Here is a 25,984-nt window from a genome sequence, read left to right on the forward strand (position 1 = left end):
CGGGCCGGTGACCCTTCCTCAGAACTGAACCCGAAACATTAACTCTGTGTTCAACTTCACGGATGCTGCCAGACCTGCTGAACTTTTCCAGCAACCTTTTGTTCTTGTTTCACAGCATCCACAGTTCTTTCAGTTTTGACAAGCACCAATCCTTACTCACCAATGCTATAAGCATTTATTGACAAGCGCATTTCAAGCCCCTTTGCAGACAGCTAGCTTCTCTAAGTTGGCATTTAAACAGTTAACTGAGGGTTTCTACCAGATACATAATGACACTGAGCTGCATCCATGAAATACTGCTTATGAGCTTCCTTCACCCATACTCTCAGATGCACTGAACTATCAATGGCCTGTAGGGGCTTCTTCTATTCTAATTTTCTGGAATAAGTTGTGATCGATACTCACGCTGTCTGAAGCAATGTTAGGCTTCAACATTTGCCCAGCTTCAAGCTGCAACTACAACTAACTTCTCCCAGCAGACACATAGATAAATTAAAACCGGACATCCTTCTTAAACTCCACTCATCTCTGTGCCCACATGGCCTGCACTGAGCTCATGGCTTTTACAGCCAGAGTTCACAGAGTATGTTGAAGAAAATGTAACTTGAACTCCCCAAGACAAAATTCTTCTTCCCTTACACTATTAAACAACCCTTTACATGTAATAGAGCTCGAAGTGCTTCAGTTGCATTTGTGCCTCCTTCTAAAACTAAACTTTATTTCCCTAATCTCAAAACATATCGTAAATTACGTGAACTATGAACCCAATTTTCTCAATATTGCATCTCACTTGTATTTATTGTGTGATATCAAATTGATTGCAAGCACATTCTACATATTTACATCATTCCAGAGGGTCTGGACCATTTAGAATGAATGCAATCCCATACAGCCCTATTACTGGTTTAAGAACAGAATGAAAGTAATAATTACTTTGATAATAATTATGAACATGTTTTCATACTAAATCATAACAAATCATGGTATGAGAACATGTTTATTCATTCTAGAATAGATCTGATATTATCCCAAACCTATTATGGCAAATTTATATCTTCCTGTAAGAAAAGACCTGTCATTAAGTTCAATGTTTACTGCAGAAGAATATAACAATTCGGAGCAGGATTGGCTACTCAGCACCTTCAAGGCTGCCCGGCCATTCTACCAAATTATGATTGATCTGTCTTTTAACTCTTTTTTCATGCCAACTCATCATAGCCCTCAACTATCGAATGTTTCAAAAATCCATCTACCTCCTGTTTAAATTCTCCTAGTGATGCAAACTCTACAGCACTCTGAGGTAGAGAATTCCAAACATTCGTTGTGATCTGGGAGAAGAAATTCCTTTGCAACTCAGTTTTAAACAAGTATCCCCTTATTTTGTATGCCTGTCTCCTAATCCGAGATTCCCCAACTAATGGAAACAGCTTCTCAATGCAACAATGGCAAGCCCTCTAAGATTCTGATATGCTTCAAGAAAATCACCTCTCATTCTTCTAAACACAGATAAATAAAGGCCTGAGATAACAAGGTGTAGTGCTGGATGAACACAGCAGGCCAAGCAGCAGCAGGAAGGCTGATGTTTCGGGTCTAGACCCTTTTCTTCAGAAATTCAAAAATAAAGGCTCAACCTGTTTAACTGGTCTTGATAAGTCAACACCTCTACCTCAGGAATTAGCTTTGTGAATCTTTTTTGAACTGCTTCCAATACCAGTGTCACCTTTTGTTTTAAATAGACAGACCAAAGTTTTGTAATTTTCCAGGTGTGGACTCACCATCATTCCATACAATTATAACATTGCTTCCCTCTTATCAAACTCTAACCAACCCTCTCAGCAATAAAAGCCAAAATTCAATTTAACTTCCGAATTACTGTCCGTACCCACATGCTAACATTTTTTTTGGGGTGTTGTGCGCAACACTAGCCAGATCCTTTATAGTGAACTTTACTTTTTAACAGGAGTCTCACTCCATTTAAACAACATGCCATCTTTTGATTCTTCTTACCAAAGTATATGACCTCACTTTCTAAAATGAAACTCCATCTGCTTTGTTTCTATCCACTCACTCAACCTGTCTATATCCTCTTGCAGTTTTCCAGAAGGTAAATCAAGGTTAGTCTTTAGTCTCACGCTCCAGAACCAGTCACACTCAGGGAGATGTGAACAACAGCTAGATGTCAGGAAAGACGTCAGCCAGTGCTGGCAGAGAAGGTCAAATGTCTGAATGTGTGGGCGATGCTCATCAAGTCACCTCTGTTTGTAGAAATTATGAAAGATTTCGGGGCTAGGGGAAGCAGTTTTAGCCAAGTGTACATGGCTTGGATGATGGCCTGGGGAAGCATAAAGGCTCTGGCATTACTGGAATGGGCAGCTGGAAAAGGTGTTTTCAGAGCATGATAATGCAGAGGCTGAAAGCCAAAGACAGCTACGTGCCATTGTGCCAATGGAAGGACCTCATATTGGGCATGGGAAGTGGGCTGACTTGAGGGAGAGGTTGCATCTGTAACCATTCACTGGACCTCCACAGGGGAACAACATTGTCATCAAACATAAAGTTCATTGGCCACTCCGAATCCTGAATACCTGCCCACCATTGCTGCTCTTCCCTATGTATCTGCACGAAGGGTCTCGTGGTCAAGCCTACTTGGTCATCTCCAGCCAGGAGCTCAGCATTTGCCTGGTCTCTCGGAATCCTCAGACTACACATGGCCTCAGGCATCTCCCCCTCACCCACGTGCAGGTGGGAGTGACACAGTGGGCAACATCACAGAGCCTAAAAAAGGTATGTCATTGTCCATGCTGCTGGAGGTTCAGGTGGCAGTAAAGACAATAAGGCCTCCAATACTTTCCCACACTGTTCCAGAAAGTTGAAGGATCTTTTCTCCATTGGTGACAGGCTGGTCTTTGAAAAAATGTGTCTACCTGGAAGACATAAGCAGTAGGCTTTGCAACCTCTGGTTAGTTCATGCGACTACTGCAGTGAAACAATGAGTGTTACTTATTCGGCTTTCATGATGTGGATGTCACCACGCCCCCACACCAGGGGGCTCCATCTTCCCCTGCCCGAAATGATGACATGAATGCCCAGCAGCATCCCCACCTCACACCTTGTCCTGTAATGAGACATCCTCTCCTGTAATGATATAAAGGAGCCGAGGAGCTGTTGTTTAGGGCTGGTGCAAGTGAGAGAAATGTGCTGAGGTATTCTAGGGAAGTAAGGAGGCAGCACAGAGGACTCCCGGGGTTTAGTGGTGTGCCGTAGGGGAGGCAATGGCCTACGTGGTATTATCACTAGACTATTAATCTGGAGAATTTGGAAATGTTCTGAGGATCTAAGTTCGAATCCCGCCATGACAGATGGTGGATTTTGAATTTGTTTAAAACATCTGGAATTAAGAATCTGATAACGACGACGAACCATTGCCAATTGTTGGAAAAACCTATCTGACTCACTAATGTCCTTGCCTGGTCTGGTCTACATGTGACTCCAGCTACACAGCAATGTGGTTGACTTTTAACCTGCCTTCTGGGCATTAGGGATGAGCAATAAATGCTTGCCTAACAAGCAACACTCTCATACCATGAATGAATCTTTATAAAAAGGATAGGGGGTAGCAAGAGCAAATGAGAGGAGGTGTCACATGCAGCAAATGTGATGCCAGAGCCTAAGTGTGGCAGGGCGTGGGAGCAGTGACACAGATAAATGCAAAGCAGCAGAGACTGAGGAACTGAACATACTCTGTTGAGTGAGTAAAATCATTGACCACTTTCCTGCACTGTTGCCTAATCCTCCTTACACTAGCAACGGCATGGATGCAGGAGGTAATCTGACTGGACTGACATGGCATCTTCTGCTAGTCCACTTGGAAAAAGATTCCTTTCCTCTCCAGCAGCCCATCGACTCGGGCTCCAGTTCCCTCTCAGAGAAGCATGCTTCCCCTTCTCAGTCGTCTCTCCTAAAGCCCAACAGACAATGGCAGCACTCCTGCAGATGCAAATTGGGATCCGAAAGATGATTAAGCTCCACAAATTCTGATCTTCTGAAGGACCCCCAGTGAGTGGCAAGTTCCTCCATGAATGGCACATGGTAAGATGGGGTGAAAATAGGACATGGTTCTCAAACAGCAATTACAGCAGCACATTTCGTAAGATTTGGAAAGGAAACCTGCTCAGCTTTGCAGAGAGAATCACTACACCACACTTGTGCAATTCACATTTAGCCAAGAAAACAAAATGGTAAAATTCAGCTCAAATGTTTAGTTTTCCATTTTCAGTTTACAGCAGTTTTGCATAAGTCCATGGATGAAGATGAAACTGAAAATATAAAGCAGTGCTCCAGAGAAAGGGGGAACTGTAGTAAAAATAGATGATGTGAAAGCAAGCAGTTCAGTAAAAGTTCCAGCCCAGAAGAGTTTAGATAAATTGCTAAAGGGATGATTTATAGCTGTAAACAGGAAGGGGCTCAGATTTTATAGGCTAGGAGTTGAATTCACGATTAAACTTAATTCAATCATTATAAAGAACAGGATTCTTCTCTAATGCAAGTAGGATACAAGTAGCATATTGGGCTATGATACAAGTGATATGTTTGGAATTTAGAAATGAGCATTTTTGGATTAATGAGATTATTTTGTTGTGTTTCAAAATGTAAGTGTGTGTTTTGTGTAAATAGTTTGAGTCTATTCTGTTTTATCTTTGCTTCCTTTGTATGAACTTGTTTTATGTTCAAAGCCAAATTTGTAAAATTGCATGCTTATGCTTCAAAAAGAGACCACCTCATCAAAAAATGACAATCCATCAAACCAAATTTTAATCTGGGATTGGATTTATCCAGTAATACCATCAATTGGGATCATTGTAACGAGTTACCTTAATTAAAAGGCAAAACAATAGATCAGCAATTCCTATTATTGAAGAAAAATGTGTGCATTGCAACTGCTATACATTCCTTTCTTATTTTTCATTAAAAGGAAAACGGGCCTTCCATGGCAAATAGAAAAATGGAGGATACACTCTTTCTTTCTCTCTCTCTTTTATACATACACACAAAAAAAAACAAACATAAATGGAGGCATCTTACCTTCTGAAATGTGAGGATTCATAAGTGTACAAAGAAATGCCAGAATAATTAAATGATGATTTAGTTCTGTATTCAAATATAACAGCCGATTTCTCGGTAGTGCTAGGGAATCAAAAGTATTGGGAAAAGGAGTTGAAAGAAATTAATAAAAAATATAGTACCGATAAATCCTCAGCACCTGATAATCTATGCGACAGGCGTACCAAAGGAGTAAGCCATAGAAATCATGGATCCGTTCGGTATCTCTTTCAAAATTCTATAGTTTCTGGAACAGTCCTGATAGATTGGAGCGTAGAAAATGTAACCCTATGGTCAAAAAAAAAAATGGATGGAGAAACGCAGATGTGCAGACATATCAATCGAGCATCAGTAGTGGAGAAAATGCTGGAGTCAATGAGAAAGGCTACGACAACACTGAGAAAATACCAATAGGATTATGCAAAGTCAAGAAAGGCTTACAAAAGAAGAGAGTGTTTGACAAACCTAATAGAATTGTTTTGAGGATGTAACTATAAAAACAGATAAGGGAGAATGATTAGAAGGAATGCATTTGGATTTTCCGAAGCTTTTGATAAAGTCCCACAGAAGAGGTTAACGTACAAAATCAAAGCACATGAGACTGGTGGACTATAGTATAATAGAAATGGTCAGTAGAGTGGAAGGCCATAATAAGTGGGGTACCACCAGGGACAGTGCCTGGGCCCCAGCTATTCACAATACATGTCAATGATTTGAATGCAAGAATCAAATATAATATGTTCAAAGACAATACAAAACTGGCTGGGATGGCAAGCAATGAGTAGAGTGCAAAAAGGCTTCAAGGTAATTTAGACAATTTGAGCGAGTGGGCAAATGCAGATACAGTACCATAATGGGTAAGTGTGAAGTTATCCACCTCATGGGAAGTAATTCTGCCCCATTTACTTTGTTTTTGTCAGCTCACTTTATAGGACTTTCCCGAGAACCATGCATTTGCTTTTCTCCCTTTTGAAGAATTTATCCAATTCTCTTTTCCATATATTTACCACTGCCTGACTACTGCAAATGATAGTCTATTTTAAATTCATTCATTCACAGGATGTGAACATCACTGGCTGTGCCAGCATTTATTGTTAATTACCTGGAGGAGGGCAAATTCTAAATGCTGGAGTCACATGTAGGTCATCTAATGAACCATCTAGTTTCTGCCCACCCCAAAAAGCCTGCATTTAAACTGACGTTTCTCCAAGAAGGGTCACCAGACCCGAAACGTTAACTCTGATTTTCTCTTCACAGATGCTGCCAGGCCTGCTGAGCTTTTCCAGCAACTTCGTTTTCATCACTGGACATTCAATTCCAGATTTTTTTTTCTTTAATGAATTAAATTCCAATCTATCGTGGCAGGATTCAAACTCAGGTCATGATGTTGGTCTGTGATTTAAAACACTAGGCCATTGCACCCCTCAATGTGCACTGGAACTGGTTTACAGGAATCAAGACGACCCTATCTCCCCATTCAGTGATGAACATCGTTAGCTTGAGACATTAAAATTAACATGGATGGATTCTGGAAATGATAAAACTACAATCAAAACATTCTTAAAAATAATCGCATAGTCGGCAAGTGGGCCCAGCGCAGAGACGGGGTAGCAGTGGAGGGTGTTTGGGTTCGGGTTCCAACAGCCTCTGTATCGACGAGCCGGTCCTAAGTGCTGACTCATGGCTGCTGCAGCCAAAGCAAATTTGGGTTTCCTGCAGCATTTACTTCCAGCAGAAGCAGTACCAGAGACCAGTTTGGGCCCAAAACGAGACCCAGTGGCATCAGCAGAAGCTGCATCAGCAAGGGGGGTCTAAAGCAGACTCATGACAGCGAAAGTGTTGAGTTTTAGCCAATGCAGTACCCAGCAGTATTGATAGTGTCTACATTGATGAGGTCCAATGAGGACTCCGTGGTGAGGACATCAGTGGAGGCAAGAGGCTGACAAAGAAGGGTGACTTCTGTGCTAGCAGTGGCCGCACAGCAAAGGGGACTTGTGTTGGCCACCAGGCCCATGGTGGACCAGTTAATAAGAAGGACTGTAAAGCTGAACACTTTCTTTATTCTTCTGCCTTTACATTCTATGCTTTGGTTTTGTTTTTTGGTTTAAGTCGGTGCCAGAGAGGCATTTTTCACAGTGTTTTGTTATAAAATACACACGACAATGAGTAAATCAAATCAGTATCACTCGAGGTCCACGTCTAAAAGAAGATAGCTCCACCAGTGGTAACAAAATACTGGGGCATTGGTTTAAGACAAAGATTCTGCTCACAGTGCTTGCACAGGCATTAGACAACAATGAATGAATTGTGAAACTATGATTCAGTCTAGTGATTGATATGGAGAGAGATTGTATATCAGAGAATCCAAACACATTTATTCATGTTGTACAAAATTGATGTAGTTTGGTCAGAATACATTTTGTGTACAGGCTTTCCCGCCACAAACCACAGCCCCTTCCCCCCACCCGCCATTCAATCCCTTCACAAGAACATTTTTTGTGGTTTATTTTGAATTTCCTGAAATAATGAATAATCTAAGACTTATGAAATACTTGTGAGCTACACATCAACTCATGGTGTCTTTCATTTTTTATTGAAAAATTCATCCATAAATTAATACAAAAATGTATAACAAATGATCAAAGGCGTGAAATAAGGGACAGAAGGCTTTGAGGTGAGAACTCTAATACTTTCCAATTTTTTTCAGTGCATAGGTCGAGAACGTTGCTGATCTGGCCAACTCCACTCGGAAACATGCAAAAACTAGATCATACAACAAAAATTTGAACAGGCACCATAGTTTAACAATGCATGCCAACACGTGAGAAAAAAAGGGCTGGTAATTTCAAGTTTTTTTTTGCCCATCTTCCTGCACAGTATTATTGAAAGTTTGATAGATTTCTACTTTTTTGTCCATTTACTGACTTCTTTACGTGCAATTTGGGTCATGTGCAAACATCGTGGGTCTTGTGAACAACATAGTTAAAAAGTGGTTAAAAATCAGAATTATCCATCAATTACATTACATGAAACATGCTTATGAAATGGGCAAATCACTTACCAAATAGGTATGTTGAATACTTAGAACGAAAAGAATTGTGGTCTGAATAGTTTCAAATTGACGAGAAGTTAAAATGGGGAAATATTATTCAAGAGAATTTTGGAACATGTACTGCCTCACAGCAGCTTTCCAATTCTTAAACTGACATTTTTCATAATGTTTTCTATAATATGTTGGAGCATGCATATCACAATTTTCTCATCTACATAATTACACAAGAGAAATTGTTTAGAGAAAAAAAAAATCAGGAAAACATGAATAGTACATAGTTAAGTGCTTCATCAAAGCCATGAGAGTGTGCGTGTGTGCATGCGCGAAGAGATGAAAGGAGGGGAAAAAAAGACACAAACATAGGGTTACGTATAGCTATGATCAAAACAAATACAATTACATGTTTATTTCTGTACTAAAGCAATACCAGTTTCAGAAATAGCAACACAAGTTACCATTTTAAACCACAACCAACAGCTGAAAATGAAACAAATCAGCATTCTCTTCATTGCTATACACTCTGACCGCATCATATTTAGTATTCTGGATAATATATGCAATACCTCTTCAAGAAGCACCAGCTATAAATACTAACATAAAATCTGAAAAAGGCTAACAGCCTTTCAAGGACAAATAAGTCTAGGAGAGTGAAATTCTTTGCCTTTGATCCTTTTTTTGCTTAAAAAAAGGTTCAGAGTCCAAAATAGGAATTTTATTTTGTGTTCCTACTAGCAGCTTGGCAAAAAATAAAAAAATGGACAAATTTCATCCCCAAATGTCCTCTCATATTGACTGATCATGACCTTGCAACAAAAGATTTCATGTCTGTACACCTGGGTTGTTCCTCATTGCAAACAGCAGGGCCTGAATCATGACATTACCATTCATTGGTGGATGGGACCATAGACTCAAAAAGGTGTAAACCAAAGATTGATACAAAAATATACATACATATATACATATATATATCTCCACTTCTTTTACAATAATTCTCTCTTTTCCCCATCTCCTCCTGGCACATATAACACAAGGCCTACAGTCATGTTAAAGCTATGCAGACAGGCTCATCATGTACTAACACACATCTAATTGTCCTCATCAAAAACCCTGTAGAAGCTTGGATTTAGCTCCTTGTCCTATTACTATCATGTGCAGCAAACTGCAACATCTAATACTATAAACCATTTTTTTTCAAATGGACAATGGGCATTAGCACCTAGTCAATAAGTTGACCTTTAACAAATGTTCACAAATATGATTGGCATACAAGGAAAGGAACTCACCAATTCAGGCAGATAAAGTATTAGCTAAGTGCTTGGACTAAAGAAGTTAGTTAAATTTCCCAAATACAGAATATTGAATAAACACAAACTCTGCAGTTTCAAAATTTCTGGAGGTTGCCATAATCCCAATTTGTAATAATGCAAAAATGTTTCCTACATTTCTAATGTACTAACTTGTTAATTAAAATGTCATAGTATAATTGGCACATATTTATTTTTAAAATGCTGATTATTCGTTGTAATTGCTTATATTTGAATTAAGTCAAACAACCACAATTTGTCGCTTTTACAGGGGCATATACAAACATGCCAAATTTTCTGGGAACAATCCATGAATTTCAGCAGCATGAGAGAGTGTAGCAGTAAAGAGGACTGAAATAGAACACCCACTAAGTTATGTATTCAGGAACACATACGAATCTATTCACCTCACATTCAAAATTAAGGGGATTATATTCAGTGTGTTCTGTGCCGTACATATACAACAGTGTCAGACTTATATTGTTGATCTGAACATGTAAACCTTGTGGTTCAGTAGACTATAAATAAAAAAATATCTGGCAATTCACAGTTTATTTACAAAACAAAACATCATTCACTAGAAGTGCATTAACAATTGCTAGCGAATTAAAAACAAGGTATAGTATGCTTTCAATTTAACATTTGATCACAAGGTGATTGGGAAGGAAACTGCTCACTTCATTCTTCTTGGCATCCTAAACCAAAATATGATTTAGCAGTTTCCAATTGGCTCTGCAGTCTTGGAATTCAGATTGATTCATTGTCCAGATACTGTTCAGTGGATTCTTCAGTTTATGTTTCCTTCTTGATTAATGATGTACTATTATCCAATTGGAAAAACGGAAAGCGTTTACATTGAAGAAGTTCGCCATACAATTAATTTTTCAGGCCTGGTTTTCTCATTCACCAGCACTGCTGCATAGTCATTGATCAATATTCAATTTGGTGTCAAATAATAAAATCAACTGCTGGCCAATTCCTCGTGACTACGCAAAGGAACTTCTGTGTTGTCTCACTGCAGATTTTTACCAGGTTTGCAAGTCCACCAATTTTTCTGAGCAAGCAACCCTAACCCTCACTAAACTGTTGTGCCCATTTTAGATTAATAGTCACTCACTGGAGCCAGCTCCGGTGTCAAGTTTACAGTTATATTTTTATACAAGGCTTCAACTGTAATATTTGGAAAGTACTTCAAGTTTTGCAGGCCATCAAGCTTTTGCCTTTCCTTAGAATGTCTCAATAAAGCATATCTGTAACAGAAACAAATATTTTACCAGTGAAGCAGTTGATTGATGATGCTTTCATGTCAATTAAAATAATCAAATAACTTAATATAACAGATGCTGTTTGAATTTGTATACTAAAAGAAGTAGACAGCTTCAATTTTGCAAAACTAATGGTTTTATCAAAAAGTGCTAACAAATACAGTTAGTCCAACAGATTGAAATATTGCTGAAATAATATATTAGTGACTCAAGAACACAACAAATCTACTTTTAGACAAATTGTTAGATATTCTTTGATCTTGATTCTTCACTTATTCAATGAAGGGTCAGAATTTAAGTCAAGGGCCCAATATTCTTAAAAAAGTTCACACAACATAGGAACCGGAGTAGGTGATTTAGCCTATCAACCCTGCTCCACCATTCTAGGTCATGACTGATCATCTCCTCAATACCATTTTCCCACTCTAATTCCATATCCTTTAATATCATTAATTTCCAGAAACCTAACCATGTTTGAGCCTGCTCAATGATTGTGCTTCCACAACCTTCTGGGTTAAGGAATTCCAAAGTTCAAGTTCATAGCATTCTATCCAACACCATCTTCTACAGAAAGTTTACTAGAGTTTTATGAAACCCTTACTGATTTTTGTTTTGAAATGTCAGATTTTAAATGATTTTTAACCAGGCATTTCACAAAACTGAAGCATAAACTCAAAAACCATAACTGAGTAAAATGCAAGGGTTAAGTATGATTTTTGTTTGTAACTTAAAATGGGCAATTTATGGAGGTTAGTTTTTTTTGGTGCTTTGGCTTCCTTAAATGATCAAAGAGCTCCATAAAGGTACACTAGCATGGACTTTGCAATAGTAACATATTGAACATATCAGTGCCACCCTCATAAAATTGCACACAGTCACCTTCAGTATATTTGGGTGTCTGCTGTGTGCAGAGTCATGTAAAAATGCAGATGCTGTGGTCTGTGATCTACATTCAGAACCTAATTTCTGAAGAAATAGTCCCCTCCAAAACTGATACTTGTTTCTATCCGTCTTGAATAATCTATTATTCCACTAGAATATTTAATTAAGAAGTGAAGAGTTAAGGACATTTAAAATTTTCTGTTATTGTGTTTGAGAATACTTCAAGTGATTGGCACCTCACATTTTGCATCCTGATCTCTCTGCCGTGACAATCTCCTTATATGGGTGCTAGGTTTAAAATCTGGTTAGACAAGGGAAAAAGTTACATTTTGTGAGCAGCTTTCTTCGGAGTCGACAGGAAGTCCTGTTGCTTTGCTGATGACTGCAAAGTCTAGCTTGCAATTTTCAAAAAGTCAGAGAGAAAGGATGGATAAATAATTATTCCATGTTAGGTAGTTATTTTATCGGTGATGTTTGGAGTCAGTTGATATTGGTATTTAACACACCAATAGCATGTGTTCACTGAATACTTTGAGTGGCAGCCATCAGGCTGCCTATCAAGGCAGAAATGAACAATCTGAAATCTGTTTAACAATATAGTACTTGGTCACAGGATACTTAAAGATTTTTTTTGATAAAGAAAATTATACCAAGCTGGAATCACACTTCACACATCTGAAAATATCCCCCTTCTGAAACTTCATCCACAATGATTAGACAAATACTTGGATCAGTTTGATAGTACAATGCTAAGTTAATCTGATGGTCAAAAGCAACACACATTTACAAGCGTTGCATACCAGGCCTGAAAATATATTTAGGCTCAGAATTCCAGAGTAAGCTTTTGCACTACAGCAAATATTTTTTCTGTGGATTTTGAAAGGGATAATAAAATTAGAATAATCTACAAAAGGATATTTCCGTAATATAATTCAGTCTCAATACAAATCTCCCTCTTAGCATAGGCTTTGCTTCTATTTGCCATCTACAATGATTTGGGTTTTTCATCTGTTTCCTACATTTCAATGGTCCTAACCTTGGAACTTCCTTAGATAAAATGTTGAAAGGTAGGGCCAGGCTAATTGCATATGCTTACACGCATGAACATCAGTTGATCAGTGTGAGAAACAGACTTATTCAAATAGATACATTTTCAAACTAACTTACAATCCAGCATTATGACAGTATCCTGTGTGTGTGTGTGTGTGTGTGTGTGTGTGTGTGTGTGTGTGTGTGTGTGTGTGTGTGTGTGTGTGTGTGTGTGTGTGTGTGTGTGTGTGTGTGTGTGTGTGTAGGAATGTGAAGAACACCGTTTTTACAATATACAGTCTAATCTTTTAGAGCTTCATATGTGGCAGAAATTCTAGTAAGAATTTCCACCTCGTCAAATAATGATTTTATCGCAACATTTAGTTAATTTTAAATGAACTTGGATATGCCATTTTAAGTATGTCTTCTATTATCGGAGCAGAATCCAAACCCAACAAAATATTAAAAAAAAAATACCAAACGTCTGACTCACCTTCCCAAGAACTGCACTTCCCCTCGATGATGATGAGGAACTGATTTGTATTTTCCTAAATTACCCCCTGGTCTTGTTACTGTAAGTCCAGCAAACCGAACCCTGAAGACAGCCAAACAAATTCTTTAATACGTGCTCTTTATTCAATCAAGAATTTGAAATTTTTGACTTGTTTTGAAGCAAATTGAGTTAAGTCAAACTTTCCAAAACTTATCTTAAAACAAGGCTTTCGTGCAAAGAATTTCAACAACAAACACATCTGCCACTTGACGCTGACAAAACAGTCAGCAAGCACAGCTCAAAGAGCATTCAGAAGATTACTCACCTTTGAGGCAATTGTTTTTCAACCTAAATTATCCTCCATTCACCTCAACTTGTGTCAGAAAAGAAGGGTAAAGAATAACTGGAGAAATTTTCCTAATGACAGACCTTCCTAACTAATCTCGTGTGATTCAGTCTTGGGCCTGCACACGATATTGCCATTTTAAAACTGAGAATCCATGTAATCCAAACAAGAACTGCATTAATAAATGTACTTTCCTTTTCAAAAAAATACAGAATTCAGTACATCAATATTAATAATTTCTCAATAACAAGCATGGAAATCAAAACTGTCTCAAAAAGACAGACAGGAAGAAAAGTATTTTGTAGTAAATAGACATAATTTAGAACCGCAAAAGTCCTGAAAAGTTGCAAGTTCATTCCCAACAGGTGATTCATTCTGAATCTTTAAAGAATTCTTCATTTACGATATTAGTAGGGCTTAGTGCCCACTTAACATATCCACCATTCTTCAATGCAGGTGAAAAATTCAAGTCTCAGGATATTTACTGTCAATCTATTTTCCCCTCTTGTATATGGGGCTCATTATTTAGCCCTTACATAGCACCACTCCACCAGACTGTACCAGAATCTCTCACCATTGGACACTAAAACAATTTTGAAATCCCTCTCCCAGGTTCTAACTGCAACAGAAATATCAAATCAACCTAATGTCAAACCGTGAATGCTGGAAATTGAAATTAAAATCATTCTGTAGATACGTAGCAGGATTGAACTTTTCAAATGGTGACAAACACCAATGTCCCTGGCAAGACATTCCAATAAAATACCTAAACTCGAGTACTGTGAACTGTAAGCTTGCTTTGTTCTTTCTCAGCTTACTCAAGAGATTCAGCAAATTGTTAATAACTTTATTCAAATAGAAGGTAAATTTAAGTATGCAACACCTGGTGCAGTAACTAGCAGTTTTATCTTCAGGTCTACCCTATTAAAGGTTGATGAGGGTCATGCTGTGGATGTGGTGTATATGGACTTCAGTAAGGCATTTGATAAGGTTCCCCATGGTAGGCTCATTCAGAAGGTCAGGAGGAATGGGATACAGGGGAACTTAGCTGCTTGGATACAGAATTGGCTGGCCAACAGAAGACAGCGAGTGGTAGTAGAAGGAAAATATTCTGCCTGGAAGTCAGTGGTGAGTGGAGTTCCACAGGGCTCTGTCCTTGGGCCTCTACTGTTTGTAATTTTTATTAATGACTTGGACGAGGGAATTGAAGGATGGGTCAGCAAGTTTGCAGACGACACAAAGGTCGGAGGTGTCGTTGACAGTGTAGAGGGCTGTTGTAGGCTGCAGCGGGACATTGACAGGATGCAGAGATAGGCTGAGAGGTGGCAGATGGAGTTCAACCTGGATAAATGCGAGGTGATGCATTTTGGAAGGTCGAATTTGAAAGCCGAGTACAGGATTAAGGATAGGATTCTTGGCAGCGTGGAGGAACAGAGGGATCTTGGTGTGCAGATACATAGATCCCTTAAAATGGCCACCCAAGTGGACAGGGTTGTTAAGAAAGCATATGGTGTTTTGGCTTTCATTAACAGGGGGATTGAGTTTAAGAGTCGTGAGATCTTGTTGCAGCTCTATAAAACTTTGGTTAGACCGCACTTGGAATACTGCGTCCAGTTCTGGGCGCCCTATTATAGGAAAGATGTGGATGCTTTGGAGAGGGTTCAGAGGAGGTTTACCAGGATGCTGCCTGGACTGGAGGGCTTATCTTATGAAGAGAGGTTGACTGAGCTCGGTCTCTTTTCATTGGAGAAAAGGAGGAGGAGAGGGGACCTAATTGAGGTATACAAGATAATGAGAGGCATAGATAGAGTTGATAGCCAGAGACTATTTCCCAGGGCAGAAATGGCTAGCACGAGGGGTCATAGTTTTAAGCTGGTTGGTGGAAAGTATCGAGGGGATGTCAGAGGCAGGTTCTTTACGCAGAGAGTTGTGAGAGCATGGAATGCGTTGCCAGCAGCAGTTGTGGAAGCAAGGTCATTGGGGTCATTTAAGAGACTGCTGGACATGTATATGGTCACAGAAATTTGAGGGTGCATACATGAGGATCAATGGTCGGCACAACATTGTGGGCTGAAGGGCCTGTTCTGTGCTGTACTGTTCTATGTTCTATGTTCTATGTTCTAAAAGTAAAATGGAAATGTTCCTCATTGAAATGAAATGGAGATACAGCTATTCCAGATATCTTACAGTAATGGGGAAATGGTATATTATTGACCTGCATTTTGTAGAATTTGCTCATATTTTTGTGGCCTGGGATAGTTTTAAAGCTTCATCGCCCCCTTGGGTGCTATCAGTTTGAAAGGCTTGAAATCAGTAGGAGTTTCAATTTGGCAAATAGAGCTACAACCTTTTCTTCCCTACAATCCATGATGCAATAGATAGGATAGATGCAGGGAGGTTATTTCCACTGACAGGTGAAACTAGAACTGGGGACACAGCCTCAAAAGTAAGGGGAAGCAGACTTAGGACAAAAGTTGAGCAGGAGCTTCTTCACCCAAATGGTTGTGAATCTGTGGAATTTCTTGCCCAGTGAAGCAGATGAGACTACTTCATTGAATGTTTTGAAGGGGAAAATAGATTTTTGAAAAGTAAAGGAATTAAGGATTATGATTAGCAGATGGGTAAGTGGAGCTGAGTCCATGAAAAGATTAGCCATGATCTTATTGAATGGCAGAACAGACTTGATGGGCCAGATGACCTACTCCTGCACATATGATTATTTAACAATCAATTCTTTTCGAATCTCTTTACATTCTTCCCTAGCTCCTCCAAACAAACTCAGATAACTCAAGGAATCCAACAGTAGCAAAGTTGTCACCTAATCACAAGATGACATCGAGTAGGAAACCTAAAAGAAGAATGGCTGCAATCAGAGAAAGGCTCCTCAGATGAGGCAAAGTTGGACTTACTTCTCGTATGACAGTACTGCTCAATTATGGCAGAGTTTGACCACACCAAGGAACGAGATCATGGACAAATCTATAGCAATAGCTGTAAAATAGTTTTACCAACTGGTAGGCACCAAGAGGCATTTTTTGCATGAATGAAACTGGACTGTTTTACCATTTTCTTTTGCCATATTTCTCTTTAATGTTTAAAGATGAAGTGTATAATGCAAAAGCAAGTGTATCGCTGCTGTGATCTACACCAACATGGATGGAACTGAAAAGCTGCTTGTGATAAGGTGGTCCAGGAAGGCACAGTCACAAAGCAATGTTAAGACACTAACCGTACAGCACATTGTGACCAACACTGCCTGATGGCCTCCAGCATTTTTGAGAGGTAGGTCAGGAAAGTGGATAAAATGTGTCAATGGAAAAGGATGATTATCACTTCAATGACTTGTTCACCTGCCTGATCCCCCTCTGTGAATCTGTCAGGTTCACAGAAATGCTCCAGGATTTCACCCTGTAGCATAAAAACACAGAAAGCATGTTTGACTGCATCGATGAGTTTATAGGTAGGTGATGGCTTAGTGTTATTAAACTGCTACACAATTAATCCAAAGACCCAGGTACTGTTCTGACACCCTAGGTTTGAATCCCATCCACAAGTCCGATGATAATGAAATGTCAGGAAAAACCCATCTGGCTCATAAATGTCTGTTAGCTTCCCCAACGGCCATCCTCATCTGGTTGGGCCTGCATCCGATTCCAGAACCACAGCAATGTGCTGGACTCCTAGCTGCCCTCTGGGAAGTTACAGCTGGGCAATAAATGCTGGCCTACCCAGCAAGGGCCTTATCTCTTGATAGAATAAAAACACAGACCCTTCCAGCTTGCTAAACAGAAAAAGACAACTTTGCTTTTGCGGAGCTAACTTGCAACATTTTGACACATTTCATATTCTAACTACAGTTAGGCCATAGCAAGGGGTGAACAAACTTAAAATTAAAATAATTTCTCCTTTCTTTGCACAGTGAGGGTTTGTAGGCAACAGGTGTTCCATTAGAGTTGCCTCAGCTAACACAATTTTGATTACCAAGCTTTTGTCCATCTTTATCTGTTCTAATATCTCATGAGACACAGTAATCGAAAGTCACCTTTGAGAAACGTCATGGGATGTTTTACCGAAAGTGGTACAGAAATATCAATTGCTGCCCTTTCGGCAGCCAGCATTGTATATCATACAATTTTTCTTTAATACCTTTCAACTATCTAGCCCAGATACATTTTTGATTTGATTCTACTCTTAACCAGCTGAGTGGGACAATGCAATGTCAACAGTGTTGGCTCTCCCAAACACCTCAATCACCAGGAAGTAGGCATACTTGCTCCTCCTCTGCCTCATTTGGACATTATGGAGTCAGCTTCTACAGGATTTTGGGGGACATTCGATACAATTCTCAATTGCTTTCTGGCTCCATGCCTTTCTTCAGCTAAGCACTGAGAAGGAGAAAAACCTATTAGTTTCAGCTCCAAACACCATATTCTTGTCACTCATTCTTCCCCTCCACACTTAAATCAGGGTAAAACCAAACTAAAGTTAATATCCCTTCAATTCTAAATATTCTCCAACAAAAAAAAACTGTATGTTGACAATTTTCACATCCGGACCCCTCTAATACGAGGCACTGTACCTGGTTTGAGTGACTGAAAACAATTTTTGTCTTACTTTTATATAATTGATTCTAAATAAAGAAAATGCGGCCCCTTGATAGATTCCTCGGTCACAGTAAAATTACTTCATGATACTTTTCAGAATTTTGTTCATTTTGGTGTAATCTCCAATTCATTCACCCTCTCATAGATGCGATTAATAACAGGTTCCTGCATTTTCCAAAGGATTTGGATCAGGCCTACAGGCATTATGTTGCCTGCCTTCTTTCTCCCACCTTTCTCGAACAACAATATTCTATTTGCTAACTTCAAACCTCCTGGAACCCTTCAGAATCAAGGGAATTTCAGTCACAGGTGCTTACTTTCTGCTTCCTGTCTTTCTAGACACCTCTCTTTCTGTCTTCATCCCATTGAAATCACTTTCATAGTCTAAGTATTTAAATTAATCATTGCTCTTCTTCCATTCAAATTGTCTAAGTATCAGTTTTTTTTCTTGATGTTTTGTTAGCCACCAGGAATGCTTTTCTAGGTTAAAAGATAGTATGTAAATTTAAGGAGCATTACAACTATCGACACATTACTCATCAACCATACAGTTTGAAAGAAATAGAGCGAAGAGATTATTTGCAGCTAGCTAGAGAATTGTGGTCTGAATTAAGATTTCTAAATATTAAATCAGTCGGTATTTACACACAAAAGTAGGTATTGATTTCAGACATCTAAAAAGTCTAGAAATGAGAGCCACGCGATCATTACAAATGAGCAAGGATATCATGTGCTTTTATCATCTTTGCTTGAGTAAGCTTGTGAAAAACAGGGTAAGCTGAGTGCATAGGGAGTATTCATTTAAAGCTATAATGCTTCATTGTACAAGTGATATTTACTGCTTTTCATATCATTCCCATTTAGAAAACTACCAATGTCACATTTGTAGCAGCGGATTGCAGCAGTAACAGGCATAAGCATCCTAATTACCAAATGCTTTCTGATCTCCAATAAAAGCCACAGACCCCAAAATTCCCATATCTGGGTGATTACTTCAAGGTGAGAGTTCTCAGGAGGGATGTTTGAAGCAGAGCTTGGATTGGCAGTTAGTATTAACTATTGGATTTGCCTTGGTTGGCTTTGCTGAAATTTTCTGGCAGCTGCGACACTGGACATGCTAATGTCAGGTATTAATATTGAACAAATCAGACCCCAGAGTGAAATCTGACTTGATAAGTGAAAGCAAAAACATGATCTAATGATGTGATCTTAAAAAGATAAATACAAGCACACAATGCTGCAGATTTTGTCTAACTGTAAAAACAAGTGTTTATGTAAAAGAAATAAACTAGATTAAACTAAACCATTCAATACAGCATAACTGGAAAAGATTTTGAAACACAATAAAAGTGCAATTTCATCTGCACTAATCTGGATGCGAGTTTGCTCGCTGAGCTGGAAGGTTAGTTTTCAGACATTTCGTCACCATTCTAGGTAACATCATCAGTGAGCCTCTGACGAAGTGCTGGTGTTATGTCCCGCTTTCTATTTATCTGTTTAGGTTTCCTTGGGTTGGTGATGTCATTTCCTGTTCTTTTTCTCAGGGGATGGTAGATTGGCTCCAAATCAATGTGTTTGTTGATGGAGTTCCAGTTGGAATGCCATGCTTCTAGGAATTCTCGTGCGTGTCTCTGTTTGGCTTGTCTTAGGATGGATGTGTTGTCCCAATCAAAGTGGTGTTCTTCCTTATCTGTACGTGAGGATACGAGTGATAGTGGGTCATGTCGTTTTGTGGCTAGTTGATGTTCATGTATCCTGGTGGCTAGCTTTCTGCCAGTTTGTCCAATGTAATGTTTGTCACAGTTCTTGCAAGGTATTTTGTAGATGACGTTTGTTTTGCTTGTTGTCTGTATAGGATCTTTTAAAGTTCATTAGCTGCTGTTTTAGTGTGTTGGTGGGTTTGTGGGCTACCCTGATGCCAAGAGGTCCGAGTAGTCTGGCAGTCATTTCGGAAATGTCTTTGATGTAGGGGAAGAGTGATTATGGTTTCTGGGCTCCGTTTGATCTGTTTGTTTGGGTTTGTTGCTGAGAAATCGGCGGACTGTGTTCATTAGGTACCCGTTCTTTTTGAATACGCTGTATAGGTGATTTTCCTCTGCTCTGCGTAGTTCCTCTGTGCTGCAGTGTGTGGTGGCTCGTTGGAATAATGTTCTAATGCAGCTTCGTTTGTGGGTGTTGGGATGGTTGCTCCTGTAGTTCAGTATTTGGTCCGTATGTGTTGTTTTCCTGTAGGCGCTGGTTTGAAGTTCCCCATTGGCTGTTCGCTCTACTGTGACATCTAGGAATGGCAGTTTGCTGTTGTTTTCCTCCTCTTTTGTGAATGTTATGCCAGTAAAGGGTATTACTGATGGTCTTGAAGGTTTCCTCTAGTTTGTTTTGTTTAGTGATGACAAAGGTGTCATCCACATAGCGGTCCCAACGTTTGGGTTGGATGATTGGCAGAGCTGTTTGTTAGAGTCTCTGCATTACTGCCTCTGCTAAGAACCCTGATATCGGAGATCCCGTGGGTGTACCGTATCAGGGTTCTTAGCAGAGGCAGTAATGCAGAGACTCGAACAAACAGCTCTGCCAATCATCCAACCCAAACGTTGGGACCGCTATGTGGATGACACCTTTGTCATCACTAAACAAAACAAATTAGAGGAAACCTTCAAGACCATCAATAATACCCTTTACTGGCATAACATTCACAAAAGAGGAGGAAAACAACAACAAACTGCCATTCCTAGATGTCACAGTCGAGCGAACAGCCAATGGGGAACTTCAAACCAGCGTCTACAGGAAAACAACACATCCGGACCAAATACTGAACTACAGGAGCAACCATCCCAACACCCACAAACGAAGCTGCATTAGAACATTATTCCAACGAGCCACCACACACTGCAGCACAGAGGAACTACGCAGAGCAGAGGAAAATCACCTATACAGCGTATTCAAAAAGAATGGGTACCCTATGAACACAGTCCGCCGATTTCTCAGCAACAAACCCAAACAAACAGATCAAATGAGCCCAGAAACCATAATCACTCTTCCCCTGCTTCAAATACATTTCTGAAATGACTGCCAGACTACTCGGACCTCTTGGCATCAGGGTAGCCCACGAACCCACCAACACACTAAAACAGCAGCTAATGAACTTAAAAGACCCTATACAGACAACAAATAAAACGAACGTCATCTACAAAATACCTTTCAAGAACTGTGACAAACACTACATTGGACAAACTGGCAGAAGGCAAGCCACCAGGATACATGAACATCAACTAGCCACAAAACGACATGACCCACTATCACTCGTATCCTTACATACAGATGAGGAAGGACACCACTTTGATTGGGACAACACATCCATCCTAGGACAAGCCAAACAGAGACACGCACGAGAATTCCTAGAAGCATGGCATTCCAACCGGAACTCCATCAACAAACACATTGGCTCCAAATCAATCTACCATCCTCTGAGAAAAAGAACAGGAAATGACATCACCAACCCAAGGAAACCTAAACAGATAAATAGAAAGCGGGGCATAACACCAGCGCTTCGTCGGAGGCTCACTGATTATGTTACCTAGAATGGTGACAAAATGTCTGAAAACTAACCTTCCAGCTCAGCTAGCAAACTCACATCCAGAACCTCAACCTGAGTTACAAATCTCTAAACTCGCTATCTGCACTAATGCCATCACTCTATATAGTGCTCAGGTACCACGGAAAATCCCCTTCCCTATCACATCTATAGGTCTGATTTAACTGTTTCTTCCAATTTCCAGTGTGGAAAGTTTAATTTGTCACACAACTCAACTTGAATTTTTAGATAATAAAATGTGAGGCTGGATGAACACAGCAGGCCAAGCAGCATCTCAGGAGCACAAAAGCTGACGTTTCGGGCCTAGACCCTTCATCAGAGAGGGGGATGGGGGGAGGGAACTGGAATAAATAGGGAGAGAGGGGGAGGCGGACCGAAGATGGAGAGTAAAGAAGATAGGTGGAGAGGGTGTAGGTGGGGAGGTAGGGAGGGGATAGGTCAGTCCAGGGAAGACAGACAGGTCAAGGAGGTGGGATGAGGTTAGTAGGTAGCTGGGGGTGCGGCTTGGGGTGGGAGGAAGGGATGGGTGAGAGGAAGAACCAGTTAGGGAGGCAGAGACAGGTTGGACTGGTTTTGGGATGCAGTGGGTGGGGGGGAAGAGCTGGGCTGGTTGTGTGGTGCAGTGGGGGGAGGGGATGCACTGGGCTGGTTTAGGGATGCAGTAGGGGAAGGGGAGATTTTGAAACTGGTGAAGTCCACATTGATACCATATGGCTGCAGGGTTCCCAGGCGGAATATGAGTTGCTGTTCCTGCAACCTTCGGGTGGCATCATTGTGGCAGTGCAGGAGGCCCATGATGGACATGTCATCAAGAGAATGGGAGGGGGAGTGGAAATGGTTTGCGACTGGGAGGTGCAGTTGTTTGTTACTAACTGAGCGGAGGTGTTCTGCAAAGCGGTCCCCAAGCCTCCGCTTGGTTTCCCCAATGTAGAGGGAGCCGCACCGGGTACAGTGGATGCAGTATACCACAAGCCATTTCCACTCCCCCTCCCATTCTCTTGATGACATGTCCATCATGGGCCTCCTGCACTGCCACAATGATGCCACCCGAAGGTTGCAGGAACAGCAACTCATATTCCGCCTGGGAACCCTGCAGCCATATGGTATCAATGTGGACTTCACCAGTTTCAAAATCTCCCCTTCCCCACTGCATCCCTAAACCAGCCCAGTGCATCCCCTCCCCCCACTGCACCACACAACCAGCCCAGCTCTTCCCCCCCCACCCACTGCATCCCAAAACCAGTCCAACCTGTCTCTGCCTCCCTAACCGGTTCTTCCTCTCACCCATCCCTTCCTCCCACCCCAAGCCACACCCCCAGCTACCTACTAACCTCATCCCACCTCCTTGACCTGTCCGTCTTCCCTGGACTGACCTATCCCCTCCCTACCTCCCCACCTATCTTCTTTACTCTCCATCTTCGGTCCGCCTCCCCCTCTCTCCCTATTTATTCCAGTTCCCTCCCCCCATCCCCCTCTCTGATGAAGGGTCTAGGCCCGAAACGTCAGCTTTTGTGCTCCTGAGATGCTGCTTGGCCTGCTGTGTTCATCCAGCCTCACATTTTATTATCTTGGAATCTCCAGCATCTGCAGTTCCCATTATCTCTCTCAACTTGAATTTTTTCTTATTTTCAAATAACCCTTTCAGAATTCTACCCAAGTATGTCTAGTCTGGAACTTTCATCTGAAAGACTTGTACTCAGGTAACCCATTTCCCAACATTTCTGAATTAATATCTTTCTCGAGGAAAAACTTTCATAAATCTAACTTCAAACAGGACTTACCTCTGCAATCTGAAACCAAAATATTTTCAGACTCTTTCTTTCATTTAAACTAGAGGGGAAAAAAATACATCGCTGATTCTTCGAACTGAAAGCAAGCTAAAACTCTTCGATTTTTACTCTGTTCACTCATGAAATTCTCCCAATGGTACCACATTTCCATCAATACTCCAGGAACTCTCACATTTTTGTTTAAAACAACAACTACATTCCAAAAATGTTGACCAGTTAAATCAATAAAGCCCATCATTTACACCTTTTTTTAAAACTCATACACCTTACATCACACCAACGAGGTGCTGAACTTAGGATGAATTTATGCACCAGACTCCAACAATCTACTCTCCTCACTAACACCCCTTCACTTCCTACGGCAGTGGAGCCCTCCAACATTTTCAGGCCTGAATGCTTAAAGGATATAAATTCAGCTTGACTTTTTTAATAGTAGAAATAAAAAGTCAAGGAAGATTACTTCTCAGGTGCTATTGATTTGAATACATCCTGCTGTTTCAAGCCAAACTACTTTAGAGGAATTGAATTCATGACATGTGAATGAACATAGACGTAATTATTTAATATATCACAATGAACCAACCTTTTCCAGAGATCATCATCTTCACCTCCCCAACCCCAAAATGCATTTGGGAAACCATTGATTTTCTTAAACTGTTCCACTGTCAATCCACTGACTCCACCAAAAAATTCATTGTAAGGTAGTCTGTCAATGAAAAAAAACACTATAATAAACAATTAAAATGTATTTGAAATAATTCAATATTCATTTAGATGGTTCAAGGTTGGAAATAAAGAGATTCATGTAGTTGCAGAAATGTAATTATATGAACCTACTAATTTGGAGAACCAGTAGGCAATTCAGCCCATTAAGCCTGCTCTGCCATTCAAAAAGATCATGACAAACGTCACAGTAACCTCAGATCCAAATTCCTTTCATCCTCTTGCTAAACAAGAATCTGCCTCGGCCTTAAAAATATTAAAGGACTCTGTTGCCACTACCCTTTTGGAAAATGGGTATTCAAGACTCAAACTACAGAAAGACGTTTGCGTCAGTTATGTACTAAATGGGTGGCCCTCGTTCTCCCATAAGAGGTAGCATACTCTCTACATCTACCCTGTCAAGATCACTCAAATCAGCTCATTCTTCGAAACGTCAGCGCATAAAAGTCAAACCTGTCCATCCTTTTAAGGCAACCCCAGCATTCTAGGCATTAGACCCATAAAACTTCTCTCAACCGTCTTAAATCATTGACACGTTTCCATAAATGAAGTGACCAATACTGCACATAGTGCACCAGATATGGCCTTATTAGCACCCTGCATAATTGAAGCATAAACTTCCTTATGTCTGCATTCAAATCCCCTCAAGTTAAATGATGGGATCTTTAGCTTTCAGAATTACTTACTTTACCTGCACACTAACCTTTTGAACATGCACGAGGACACTGAAAACCTTCCTCATCACATATCTCTGCAACCCTCTCACCATTTCGATAATATGAAATTTTTATAATCTTCCTGGCTAAATGGACAATGTCACATTTTCCCCACATTCTCCTCCATTTACCAGATATTTTAATACTCATGTAACCTATTACATTGTTTTGTAAACTCCTGGGCTTCTCTTCAGAACTTACTTTCCTACCTAGCTTCGCAGCATCATTAAATTTGGCAATCATATTTTCCATCCCTTCATCCAAGTTACTTTTACAAATTGTAAGCAGTTGAGATCCCAAAATTTAATCTTTGCATATGCCAGGATCAGGGTTTATACTCGGCATGATGCATAGTAAATAAAATGATAGTTAAAGCAATTAACAAAGGGAATTGCTGCAAACTTTCTACAACCTTCTTAGAGATCTTTTACACAGCATAAACAAAGCTGTTTGAACAAATCACTAGCTTACAGAGCTCTGAGGAACTGTGCATTGTATGGACCTTTGTAGAGGAGTGCAAGGCAAAAAGAATGGACATCTTCTGAACTTCATTCAAATAAAACTTTGCTGGAATTTCATGCAAAAAGGTTAAAGCTAAATATACTTCTTTAAAGACATTTTTAAAAAAGACATATTTCTAGACCTGATTAACCAATCATTTGAGATTAAATGAGAAATAGACGTACAAGTACATGTATTTATCTAGCTTAGTTGCAAAGTGCCTTGGCATCTGTCCACAACCATAGTAGTTACGATCATTTTCAGGTATATGATCAACATCATGAAAGATCACACAATCCCAGTCCACATCTTTCAAAGCCTCCATAAATCCAACATTGAACAGCATTGCACGGTTAAATGGGTGGAAACCAGCCTGATGAGAAAAAGTAAGAAAACAATTAAGTTTCACAACCATACAATTTTTTGTTGAAATGCTCTTTTAAAAATATTAGGCAAGAGTGTATGAAAGGTCCTTTTCAGTGATACTTGATTCAGAATTACAACAGCATTATAATAGCGTTGCTTACAGTTTTCCTGTTTCTATAAGCACAAAGAACATACTTCAAGTGTCCTCCCAAATTCCACTAACA

At 40.0% G+C, this 25,984-nt stretch overlaps 1 protein-coding gene across 5 annotated transcripts in view; it reads right to left on the reverse strand.

Annotated features, from left to right (window-relative positions):
- Positions 1-7,534: 7,534 nt before the first annotated feature.
- The window catches only part of LOC125461406 (beta-1,4-galactosyltransferase 5-like), a 79,639-nt gene continuing 61,189 nt past the window's right edge, over positions 7,535-25,984 (reverse strand). For 4 of the 5 annotated variants that reach the window (XM_059652821.1, XM_059652820.1, XM_059652822.1 and 1 more), the window contains exons 6-9: positions 25,580-25,767; positions 24,038-24,160; positions 13,126-13,227; positions 7,536-10,706 (exon numbers count right to left, since the gene is read on the reverse strand). In XM_059652821.1, the coding sequence (XP_059508804.1) occupies positions 10,559-10,706; positions 13,126-13,227; positions 24,038-24,160; positions 25,580-25,767 (561 nt within the window). In that variant the 3' untranslated portion in view covers positions 7,536-10,558. Of the gene's footprint in view, positions 10,707-13,125; positions 13,228-24,037; positions 24,161-25,579; positions 25,768-25,984 lie in introns of all 5 variants that reach the window. The other variant, XM_059652824.1, reaches the window with a different exon arrangement.

Source organism: Stegostoma tigrinum, chromosome 19 (genome assembly GCF_030684315.1).
Source record: "Stegostoma tigrinum isolate sSteTig4 chromosome 19, sSteTig4.hap1, whole genome shotgun sequence".
In the NCBI taxonomy this organism is placed as follows: domain Eukaryota; kingdom Metazoa; phylum Chordata; class Chondrichthyes; order Orectolobiformes; family Stegostomatidae; genus Stegostoma; species Stegostoma tigrinum.